Source organism: Fundulus heteroclitus, chromosome 11 (assembly GCF_011125445.2).
Source record: "Fundulus heteroclitus isolate FHET01 chromosome 11, MU-UCD_Fhet_4.1, whole genome shotgun sequence".
In the NCBI taxonomy this organism is placed as follows: Eukaryota; Metazoa; Chordata; class Actinopteri; order Cyprinodontiformes; family Fundulidae; genus Fundulus; species Fundulus heteroclitus.
The window spans coordinates 1,506,197-1,518,912 of NC_046371.1; the positions used below are offsets into that span (position 1 = coordinate 1,506,197).

The 12,716-nt window shown below is 41.4% G+C and overlaps 1 protein-coding gene across 4 annotated transcripts in view; it reads left to right on the forward strand.

The window, feature by feature from the left end:
- The window catches only part of gria4b (glutamate receptor, ionotropic, AMPA 4b), a 146,424-nt gene that overhangs the window by 55,931 nt on the left and 77,777 nt on the right, over positions 1-12,716 (forward strand). For all 4 annotated transcript variants that reach the window (XM_036142710.1, XM_036142709.1, XM_036142707.1 and 1 more), the window contains exon 3: positions 1,826-2,065. In XM_036142710.1, coding sequence (XP_035998603.1) covers positions 1,826-2,065 — 240 coding nt within the window. The remainder of the gene's footprint in view (positions 1-1,825; positions 2,066-12,716) is intronic.

The window sequence follows — 12,716 nt, forward strand, 5'->3', positions numbered from 1 at the left end:
GAGAAGCTAATGGGAAGGTGGTGCAGCTCTCTCCTACACCACTCCAGGTGGAGTGCTGGCTGAGCGGCCAATGCTGTCTCAAATCAGCTGGATCGGTCCGACAGCTGTGGTTTGTGATTAGTTCTGCAGAAATTCAGATTTTATTGTGGATTTTACTTCAAAAAGTCAAATTTGACAATTCCATCTATTGTTTCCACGTCAGAAGTCACTTATTAATTTCTAAGGAGAAAATGTCTCCTTCAGCCTTTCAAAACAAGCCGTACTTGTTCAGTCTTTTTCTAGCTAAGCCTTATAAATGAGGCCTGTAGAGTCTGAGGTGGAGCTCCTGGTTTCTGCTCATTTCTCTGAGCTCTGATCTTGGGCTGAAGCTGCTGGTTGTCCGTCCTGGAAGGCTGGCAGCTGAAATGTTCTCCTCCTGGGAATAATCATCCTCTGCAGGATGATGGACTTGAGATGGTCTGAAGATGACCTTTGAACCCTTCCCACGTTGATGTGTAGCAGCAGTTGATGCTCTAAGGTCACTGCTGATGTATTTCCAGCCTGGTGTTTTGTTTTTTTATTTCCTGTCTGGCAGTGTAGCCTTAAGAATTATTGTCTTAATGCCACAATGAGCCCAACAGATTTTACTTTGACAGGTGGAGCCTTCCTGCTTTCACCATAGCGCTCAACTTGATTTATATCTGCATGAAGCTTTATTAGATTTTATGCTGGGACTATTTCATCATAAATGGACACAGAAACAGGTAGAATAGGGAAAAAGGAGAGAAACAGACAAAATGCTAAAAGGGAGAAAAGGTGAAAGAGAAAGAGGAGAGGAAAGGGAGAGAGCGATATAACATCCTCTGAGTCTGCTTCTACACCTGCAAAGAGAGATATAAAAAGAAGAACCAGTTGATAAAGAACCAACTGATAAAGAACCAACTGATAAACTATTACAGGTACAAACAACCAACACCTTGATACCATCACTGAAGAATATACAGGATTAATTAATACGACATGTAGAAAGTGACAGCTGAAGATAATAATAGTGTATTTCTGTATAAAAGTGAATCTGTAAGAACCTCGATCCAAGCACCTGTAGGTGTTTGTGAGAGTGAACTTGTGCCTATGAGGTTTATCCATGAGAAAAATGCTCAGTAGTGGTTGTGGGGTCCAGATCCAGGCACCGGCATCCCAGAGGGGTATCCAGCCCCCAGACCCGGGAGGTGAACCTAAACATTAAGATGGGGGGAGAGGGGGGACCACCACAACCCGACCTACCCGGTCCATGCTCTGGTCCTAACCCCCCACCTAGATCCCAGACCAGACAACCCACTGGCCCATCCACCCGGAGATGGGCCAGCATGAACCGAATAAGCCAACCAACCAGAGCCTCACCCCACAAACCCTGAGGTGCTACCTCCCCCACACCCTGCCCTCCATACCTAAGCCCCCCCCCCCCCCCCTCCCCCATATTCCAGGGGAGAACAAAGTAACCAGCCCAGTCCCAGCTGACCCCCGGGACCCAACGCCCACCCCCAGCCAAGACCCCGACCAGTTGGCCCGCTCCTCCTGCAGGCCTCGGACTCAAAGTGGCGCCGGACAACAGTGGCCTGCCTCCGCCTGCTCAAACGTCGTGTTGTTGCACCCTGGCATTTTTAACGCACCCTCCTATGATCCAAGGCAGCAAACTGCCAAAACCCTGGTCCTGGAATGTTCAGAAATACCATTCAGCGAATCTATTTAATTTTATTTTCTTTGATTGTTTAATAAAATGAGTTTAATCTTCTCTCCATTTTGTCACAGCAGTAATGAACTCTCATGTTTTTTCCTTCTTCCTCAGTTTGCTCGCAGTATTCCCGCGGTGTCTTCGCCATCTTCGGCCTGTACGACAAGCGCTCGGTTCACACGTTGACGTCTTTCTGCAGCGCCCTGCACATCTCCCTCATCACGCCCAGCTTCCCCACGGAAGGCGAGAGCCAGTTCACCCTGCAGCTCCGGCCATCCATCCGGGGGGCGCTGCTCTCCATCCTCGACCACTACGACTGGAATAAGTTTGTCTTCCTGTACGACACAGACCGAGGTGAGTGAGAGTCGTGTTTTGGCTTTTCTGTATGTCTCTGATGACAGTCAGATCACATTCAGAAAAAATGTCAGGTCTGATTTCAGCAAACTGATCTCCGCACTTTCAAACTAAAGTTTAGCGTCAAAGGTTGGGGAGGAAATAAAACAACTAAAACAGAGCTTTCCCATCTTTGTTAAAAGGGACATGATGCAAACACAACAAACTCAGATTTACATCACTGACTTCAGTAAATGTCCATCCGTCCATCCATCTCTATCCCCAGTGACATCCTCCATCACTTTCTGGATGTTCTGAGGCCAGACAGGATACATAGTCCCCCCAGCGAGTCTTGGGTCTCCTCCCAGTGGGATATGCCCAGAAAAAAACCCAAAGGAAGTTGCCCAGGCAGCATCCTGATCAGATGTCCAAACCAACTGAATCGGCTCTACTATTAGCCCCCCCCCCCCCCCCCCCCCGATATCAGAGCTCCTCTTCCTGTTCGTAAAGGTTCCCAGATACTTCCGCAGACACGGGTCCGTTGACATCTGTGGACATCTGTGCAGAGTCCACCTTGAGTATGTGTTGACTTCTACGCACAGAGCTCAATTTTTGTGACCTCATATAATCTGATCGGCAGGAAGAAGTCTTCACCTATTTTATGTGTGAAACTGAGCTTGATACACAGAGGTGCTCCAAGCAGGCGGTTGCAAGGATCCGCAGCGCCACAGCTCCTCTCTGAGGGAGCCTTTTCTTCTCCAGCCTGCTAGAGAATTGTTTTATTTCAGACACATTGGTGGGTTTTCCAGATTGAACAGCCTGGTGAAGATCAGGCTACAGCCTCCCAATCAGATTTAGGTTCAGACTTTGACTAGGCCAGAACTTTATTTTGGTTTCTGTTTGTTTTTTGTTGGTGAAATGGTGAACTGCTTTAGGTTGTTGTCTTGTGATCTTCATCTTAACATCACAAACTGATGGTAATTTTTCTTCAAGATGTTCTGCTAGAGAGCAGAGTTCATGGTTCTATCAGTTACAGGAAGTCTTCCATGATCTGAAGCTGCAAAGTAGACCTACAACCTTCCCACTACCACCACCATGTCTGACTGCAGGTATGATGTTGTGATTCTGAAATGCTGGGTTAGTCAGCAGTGGTTCTGACCCTAGGCCTCTCCCGTGGAGGCCATATCTGCACAGTCTCTCTTTTATTGTTGAATCTTGACTTCTGGTCTTAACTGAGGCAGTGCAGACCTTAGTTAAGTCATGCAGATCTTTAGATGATGTTCTGAGTTATTCTGGGACCTCCTGGATGATTTGATGAGCTCCTGGAGGAATGTTGGTGGGTCGGCCACTGATGGGGAGGTTCTCCATTGTTGCATGTTTTCTCCATGTGTGGATATTGGTTCTCCTTCAGGTCCTCTAAAGTCATAAAGCCTTGGAAATGGATTTTTAACCTTTTCTGGACTGATGGATGTCAGTAAATCTGTTTCTCTTCTGTCGGGGTGATGTGTCATTCCCATCGGAAAATAACTGAGATCTGTCTTTGAATCCATTTGTACAAAAATCCCTGAAAATGTTTCCTAACAATACAACATCTAAAAATGTTTTAAAATCAAGTCAGTCCACATAAAGGGCTTCCTGACAGGATGTTGTGTTTCCTGCTCTGCGTCGTTTTGCTGTTTTCTTCAAAGGTATCACTCATTTTAATGTTTCATTTCGAAGTGAAACCTTTAGAAAGTGCTTTTCTTCATTCCCCACACAAAGATGACTTCTCACATTCCTGCGAGCAGACTCAGCCGGTTTGTACGTATTCACTGCACCATGTCACATTTCCATTACAAGACAGAAAGGCTATGGGCTGCTGCCTGGATCACATCTCCACATCTCGCTCTCATACATTTTCCAGAAGGCAGGCAGAGCTTTCCTCTCCCCCCTCTCTGTGCCTCAGTAAATGTTTGAGCAGATTGGCTGAACGAGGCTGCGGCGTGCAGACCGAATCTCCTCAGAAAACTCATTCCCCGCCTCTCCTTCTCTTATCTGGGGTCACACATGCTTGACTGGGTAAAAGCCTTCTCTCCTCCCAACAAAAGCGACGTGTATCTGATCAAGTGTTCTCCAGAAACCCTACATGGGTTCCTGTTTGAGACTGCACCACCTTGCAGATGGGCCAAGGACGCAACGTGACTTCACTGCAGATTAGTTCTCAACATGTGAAACTTTCCAGTAATTATGCAAAAACAGGAAAGCCACTCAGTTCATAGCATCCCCGAAAAGGAGCAAAATAACTGGTAACACTGCCTGTCTGATGAGGGCTGATGATAATCCAGAAACATGAGGCAGCATCACAGGCGATAAATGACAGATTTTTGGACATCACCGCTGAAAGTGAGATATGTTATGAATGTCTTTGGTTCCAAACCAAACAGTTTCTGTTGGAGAAAACCCAGAAACACCTCAAAATCCTCTTTGGTATCCTTTTCCCAGTCGGTACTAATCCTTCCTTTCATGAGTTCTGGATTTACATGACCTGGGAAGTTTTATTGATAATATAAAGATACAATAAAGATGTAAATAATGTTTCATTTGTTAGTTCAGTCTCAAAAATTGAGATAATGCCCAGGTTGCACATTACTGAAGTCCATGCTCCAAAGGTATGATATATTTTACATCTTAGAAACATAAAACAGGAGACTGTAGCTCAGTGGGTAGAGTAGCTATCTTGCATTTGGTAGGATGTAGGTTCATTCCCATTTTCATTCTTCCACATATTGATCCCCCTTGGGCAAGGCACTTAATCCCACTAATTGGTTGCCTACCGATCTGCATATCACTTTTTGAATGTGCAACTCGGTGTGGCCATAGTCTGAAGCTCTTTGACTGGTCAGTATGGTGCTGTACAAATTCAGTCTATTTAAAATATATTTTATTATATTAACATTTTCCGGGTTATAGATCATGATAGTAGTGATGGTTCTGATTTTTGAAGTTAAAGTACAAAAGAAGAGGAATTGAGAATTTCAGTTTATCTAAAAGCTCATTTACATTTGATCCCAGATATTTAAAGACACTGACTACAATTCTCTTGTTTTAGCATAAAATTTATAAAAAGGTATTCCTCTGCTGTGACCTTTTTGAAGTAAGAGTACTTTAGTTAATCACTGCTAATATCCTTATGGGTCTCAACTTATTTATTCATTCATTTAATGTTGTCTTCTATGGAGCTGCTAAAAGTGTATTGATTTTTTTAAATAATGTTGTTCTTTTAGATATGCCTTTTAAGTTATTTGTTTTTATGTGTGGACCGTTGCCAGATGTCAAAGACAAATCTCAGGATCATCTCAGGAAATGTGATAGACAATAAAGTTAATTTATTTCTTTTTGCTAATTATTACAGTAATGAGAAACAGATTTTTTGTTCACTTTCTTCCAGTTCAGTTATCAAATTCAGCAGCATCTTCACATGGCCTTTATCATTTGTTCTGAGGTTCATTCACACGTTTCAGACCAGAACCCGCCTCCCCTCTGAGCAGCAGGATGGCTGGATATGATGTTCATGTTTGGATATAATTGTTTATGTAGATGAACATGGCACTTTCAGGCAGCTTGAAACTGAACCCTAATTTGAAGCAGATTTGTAGTGGTCCACTATTGTCTTCCTGATATCTGGGCTGATTTATTTTTGTTTTTCCATGATTCTGCTTTCAAACACGAAAGCAGAATGTTTGAGGTGATCTCTTAAAGTACATCAGCAGTTTTACATCCAAGAAGAAAAAAAAAACGTTTTCTTAGCTGACCTAAAACAGAACCAGTCAAAGAAATAAAACATCATGTGACATTTTTAAACGCTGTATGTAAACATCTGTGTTCAATGACATTTGTTAATTTTTCTAGTGACAAGGAGGAAGTCAGGAGAAGCATTTTTATGCTGCCGGTCATCTCCTGACTTGTAATCATTAGATCTTCTATCTTAGATGCTTGGAGAGCTTTTATGTCTTCCTGTTGTGATTGTAGCAGAAATACTGCTGAACCAGAAATTGGACCCCCAGACATGGGCCACTAAGTCTGACGCTTCTGGGATCAATTAGCTGCATCTCAGTTCAATTATGTCAGTCACTTAAAGGGGTAAATGTTTACTTAAACATGTATTTTACTTTATATATTTAATTAATAGATGGTATTATTCACATTTTGTCTTCGATTTTGCATAAAAGAATGTTTTGTTGCAAATTCTGGTAATAAAAATCCAATATGCATTGAGCAAGAATTTGTTTATAAAAGCGACAGAAGAGGATGTTTTGAATAGTTTTCATTGGCAGCTTATAAAACAATTAACCTTTATTCAGATGCAGAGGTCTTGTTCTGAAATTCTGTGGTTAACCGTAGAAAAAGAAAACACCTGTGAAGGTGAGACTGCTGAAATGGTTCTTTTTGTAGCGGTACTGTTAATAGAGCTCTGTCCGTGGTGCTGAACTGGTTCTTTTTGTAGTGGTTCTGTTATTAGAGCTCTGTCCGTGGTGCTGAACTAGTTATTTTTGTAGCGGTTATGTTAACAGAGCTCGGTCCGTGGTGCTGAACTGGTTCTTTTTGCGGTGGTGGTTCTGTTAATAGAGCTCTGTCCGTGGTGCTGAACTGGTTCTTTTTGTAGTGGTTATGTTATTAGAGCTCTGTCCGTGGTGCTGAACTGGTTCTTTTTGTAGAGGTTCTGTTATTAGAGCTCTGTCCGTGGTGCTGAACTAGTTATTTTTGTAGTGGTTCTGTTAATAGAGCTCTGTCCGTGGTGCTGAACTTGTTATTTTTGTAGCGATTCTGTTAATAGAGTTCTGTCCGTGATGCTGAACTGGCTCTTTTTCTAGTGGTTCGGTTAGAGAGCTCTGTCCGTGGTTCTGAAATTACCCTTGGTCTCGCGGTTCTGTCCGTAGTGCTGAACTGCATTCAGCTGGTGCGGTTCCCTTCCTTCCATTCCCCGACAGATCAGTTAGGTTGGATAAACCCACTCTGTGACAATCGGTACGGCGGCACCAGAACCTGCTGAGCTTTCTGGATCAACTTCCTGATCACGTCATCTTTGCAGATTCATCCGCAGCTCCTTCAGTGAGTTTGTCTGTCCTTTGGGTTTTTGTCCAGCTGCTGTATAAACTCGATCGTTTATGATATCATGACCACCAGCCCAGATTTGAAGGTGAGTTCTCTTTGCTTGATACCCCTTTTTAGGTGTGAGGCTTTTATTTTGTAGTAAGACAGGAAGTGGCTCTTGAGCTGGCCTGTTGTGCTGACGGATTGAACTGATGATCACTTCGCTCTGGATTCAGTGAGAACAGCGACAACCGTAAATCACTTAACCATAATGTGAAACTTCTCATTTATGATACAATTATTTTTGAGACCTTCACCTCTTAAAACAGATTGTACTGAACCCTAAACTTGTGTTACGCGCTCTAGAGAAGGAGCTGAATACTTCAGGTGCCAAGAGCAGTTATTTAAGAAGTCCAAGATGGCTATGAGTACGAACTCCTTTTTCAGACTAGATGTAGAAAGCAAACTGAAATAATGGATTTTAAAAACTTGAGCAAATCATACCTAGAATATTATTTCATCATAGTTTTTCTGAAAATGTGCGTATGTAATTGTCATTTTTAGTGCAAGTGAGGATGTTTAATAAAATGGCAACATAGGGCAAATGTGGCTCTGTGGGTAGAATAGTTGTCTTGCAGTTGTAAGTATGGAAGTTCAATTCCAGTTTCTCTCTGTCACATGAGCACTCAACACAGAGATGTCTACCAATCTGTATGAATGTGTGATTGAGATTCTTGTGGCTCTTTGAGAACTCAGTATGACTAGAAAAATGGCTGAGAAGTTCAGTCCATTTTCAGGTTTATGTTAATTCAGACCCAAACACACTGAAATGTATTTATATTTATTATGATTTCACATCTGTATCTGTAATTCCGTCCGTCCGTCCGTCCGTCTTCTTCCGCTTATCCGGGGTCGGGTCGCGGGGGTAGCAGCTTCAGTAGGGAGGCCCAGACGTCCCTCTCCCCGGCCACTTGGGCCAGCTCCTCAGGAGGAATCCCAAGGCGTTCCCAGGCCAGCCGGGATCTGTAATTCATAAATGCATAATTTAAAAATGTAATAATGCCACAAATTCTATGTTTTATATCTGGTCAAAACCATTTATTAAAAACTTTGGTTTTAGAAGGATAAAAAAAGTTGAAAATTCAGTGTTCATCTCTTTTGTGTTGCAGCAGTTTGGGTCATCGGGAGATGCAGTTTTCTGAGCTCTGTCTTGATATGACAAAAGTGTAATGCTGCTAAAGTTAGGATGTTTAGAATCACTACAGCTTCCAATAAACTAAAAGACTATTTCATAGTTTTTAAGAGACCTGGACTGTGTTTTGATTTCTCTAGATTAAAATATTTTTGAACTGGTCAAAGCTGAACCTGGTTATTCTATGATGAACAGATTCTGGAAAAAGCAGCTTGAGACAGAAACATTTTACATTTTTGTTTAAAAAATAGTTTGTTAATGGTATTTTGGCCATTAAAATCACTTTAGAATAAGATTTACCTGAAGATAAGGGGTGCTAAACAGTCATATTAAATGAATTAGAATACCATTGAAGTTAATTTCTTTCATTAACCGAATTCAAGTGATAAATATTATATAGGTGATTTCCACAAAGACTGCTAATATCACCTTGTTGCTGCTCAACAGAAACAGTGAAGAACAAAACATTTTCAGGGACGTTTTCAGGCACCAGACTGGAAATCTAAAGACGTGGATCAAGACCACTTGATTTACTAGAAAGTCTCACTGCTCGGAAGTAAAAATCAGTTTCTCCAAAAATCAAAACATTATATTAGACCAGGAAGACCTGATGGTTGTCCACCAGGCAGCCACCCAAAACAAGGAGGGTAACTCACAAAAGCTCATTGTTAAAGAAGATAACTGTTAAAAGTGTTGCATCCAAGCATTTAAAGGAAAGTTTAGTGGAATAAAAACTGTAGTTACATAAAAGTGTACTTCCTTGAGAGAATAGTGAAGTATATTCAAGATTTGAGGGGAGATTCACAAAGCATGACCCCACCCCACCCCCCACCCCACAATATTTTTGTTGGTCTACAAATAACATAAATCTGATATATGTATTTTCTAGACTTGGATAATAATGGGAAAATGACCATTTGAAAGGGTTAGTGGAAAGTGGGACTGGTTGGACCTAAGCAAAAAGAAATGAGGAGCTCAACCTTGTGCATCAGCTAACATTTTTTTAATCTTTCACATGCTTCTTTCCTTCAGTTCTGCTCAGTCTTGATTTCTGGAGCCTGTTTTGCTGCGTGCTGCAGAACGAGTGCTTTTTTCCCACCTCTAATCACAACATTTCCTTTCTTCGCTGAGCTGGAAAGACGCTGAGTGTCGAGCTCCTGAACGCTCCCTCATCCTGGTTTTATTGCTCTGGATCTTTCATATTGTACATCCTGTCCAACCTGGGCAGCCTGCTGTTAGGAGGAGGCAGACGAAAACTGTGTCCGTCATGCTTTGTCTAAAAGGGCTGAGTGATGCTTTCGCTTACACGTCATTGACGTTTCGCTGAGGAATCACGCACTTTAGTGTGCGCATGCGAGAGCTTTTCAGAGGGCTTCTGGGTGAAGGCTACAACGTTTCGGCCTGGGGGATTTTTTTCCCCACACACACACAGCACCAGGCATTCATCCAGCGCTGAGCATAATAGAAGTAGAATCAACCCACGCACCGCTGAGCTCCGTCAATGAGTGGCCGCCTGATTCCTGGCGCTGGAGGAGTATGTTTACAGAGCTGCTGTTCTACTCAGGTCTGCCATGAGCGCATACGCTCTCTGACGCAGGCAAAAATAACAGAGGGCCTAAAAGACAGTGGCACCCTAAAGAAAATCCCACCAGAATGAGAAGATATGGGAAGGGATGGAGTAAAAACCGAAAAACGGTTCATTTTAGGACTTCCTATCGACAGGAAGACAAAAAGGGAAGGGGAAGAAAAGGAGATGTACAAATTCAGAGGATGTGTGAAAAGTAGCAGGAAATGTGCACACAAATATATTCTTATAGGAGACAAAGGAGGACAATATGAAACAAGGAGGATTTAAAATGAGAAAATTTGACAGCAGCAAGGATAAGATCAGAGGAAAATTAAGATTAATTAATTGGATTGAGTAAATAAGTTTTTACACTGAGACTAAAGGGAGAAAAAGGATAGCAACCAAAGAAAGAAGGAGAGGACATACAGGGACAGATCAATAAATCAGAATACAATAAAAACTTACATCTGTAATTCAATTCAAATTCAGTCTTCATGATGGTAAAATCTCCCATCATAAAGACCCATTCCACACAATCATACAGTTCAAATATTTATTTTGGTTCATTTTGATGATCCTGATTTACAGCAAATTAATATCCACAATATAGTTTCTCAGAAAAATCCTAAATATACCCTAACCACAGGTTCCTTCATATTTTTCTAAAATGTAATGTTTTTACAACCTTAAAATATTCCAGAACAATTTTTAAAAGCAATAAAAAAAAGGATTTTTCTCTGCTATGACCATGATGTGGTCTATCTGTAACGGTAAAACCTGCTGTCAGGCAGACAGGTCTATATGAGGTTGAGCCACAAATGGCCATTGCTAAAGAAGCAATGTTACATGTTGTATCTAAGTGTATCGAACATTTGGTGGAAGGAAGACATTCACAAGGCATGGACCTCAGTAGTAGTGGAGTTAGTGCTTTAACAGCCACAACACACTGATGGTTCTGTATAAAGTTATTTGTTTGAATGAGAAAGATCTTATGAAACAGCAAAGGTCCACCTGTCCTTTGCTGCTGTGGGTTGCTGGTCTTCTCCTGGTCTTACCACACTGATAGCTCTACATCTTCAGGTGACATATATGCCCACTCAAAATAAACACACCTAGCTCAACACGTGAGTTCACTCGCTTACATCTTTAGGAACCTGGAACTCCTTAATAAACAGAATTTTGGGTTTTCACTAACTGCAATTCCGAATAATCAAAATCAACAAAATAAAAGCTCACAGTCAGTGCAGTGAATCTATATCTGAGTTTTACTTCTTGAATTATGGTCCTAAATTATGAAACGACAGATTATAAGGAGATGAAAAATAAAAATGGAAAGGGGAGATGGTAGCAGAAATGGTTAAAGCAGAAAACAGGAAATGAGTATAAGTAAAAAAGTAAAATGAAAGAAATAATAAAGGTGGAAAAAAGATTAATCTAAGAGGTGAGGATGTTAGGGAGTGGAAGGAGGATGAACTCTAAAGCGAGGAAATGGGATTAGAGGAGGAAGGATGAGAGGAGAAAATGGGAAAAACTGAAACAAGCAGGTGAAGATAACAAGAAATAAAAAGGGAAAACATAAGATGAACAAATAAAAGGTAAGAAAAGAAAAAAGGGAGAAAAAGATGGAGGGAAGAAAAACATTTTACAGGATTCAAAAACAAGAAAACAAAAACTGAACAATGAATCAAATGATGTGAAAAGAATCATGAAGGCAAGGCTTTAATTAAAAGAAGCAGAAAAAGGACAAAAAAAGGAAGTACTTCAAGCTAGGGTCAGAGATTTTTCCAGAAGTTTCCCCTGGTCTCTTTTTGAATAACTGCATTAGACCATCTTACCTGCTCTTCTGCTCCTCAGGGGGATCGTGTGAAAAAAATCTCCCAAATCCACTCTGGTCTTATTTCTTTCTACTGAGGCCTTCCTCTTCTCATAAACATGAACACGGTTCGCTTGTTGTGACTCTCAGCCATGTTCAAAGTCTACGGTGAGAGCAGTGAAGCTACAATGAACGGCTAACCGTTAAGCTAACTGCTAAGCTAGCTGCTAATCTAACCGGATACATAAACACTAGAAGTGCGCAGCCAGCAAGCGGAAACTAACAAGGAACGAGCACGCTGGTGTTACATGAGCACGTCAGAATGATTGTATGTGGGAGAACCAGTAGATAAGGTGATAAACCCAGAACCTGAGGGACAGAGGGGGGTGAGAGCAGAACCAGAACTCTGACCAATCCCTGCCATATTGGTTAGAGTTTTTACAGGCCTGCAGCTCCCACAGAGAGCAACATTTTTTACCTCCTTTTTCTGAATACATAATGTATTGACTACTGTCTGGATGGAAGGATGATTTTACTCAGTATAACAAAAAGCGTTTCTGAACAGGATTACCAACTATAGCTGTGAATAAAAGATGAGTTGATAATAAAAAACTGTAAAGTTTAGTGATCAAGAGGAATGAAGGAGAGTTATGGCTGATCTGAGCTGAAAACAAGACGATCTAAACTGGTTCCTGAAACAAGTCAAAACCATTGAAGCTCTTTGCAGTGAATGAATCTGCATTTAATCACTCTGCACAACAACATGAGAACAATGTGAGCTGACATCACAACAATTCACCATGCAATCAATCATAAAACAATATTTCTGTCTCTGACTAAGCGTGGCCTTTCAGACAGCAAAAAATAAAACTACATCTTCTGCTAAATCTTTCCTTGAGAGTCGGGAGAATAAAGTTGAACACTGACTTTTAACTCAACTTTGTCAAAACAAATAATCCACACACAGTAAAGTCCATAAATTACATGATGGTACAACAAAGCAGAATTATACAGGAACAAGAAGATGCAA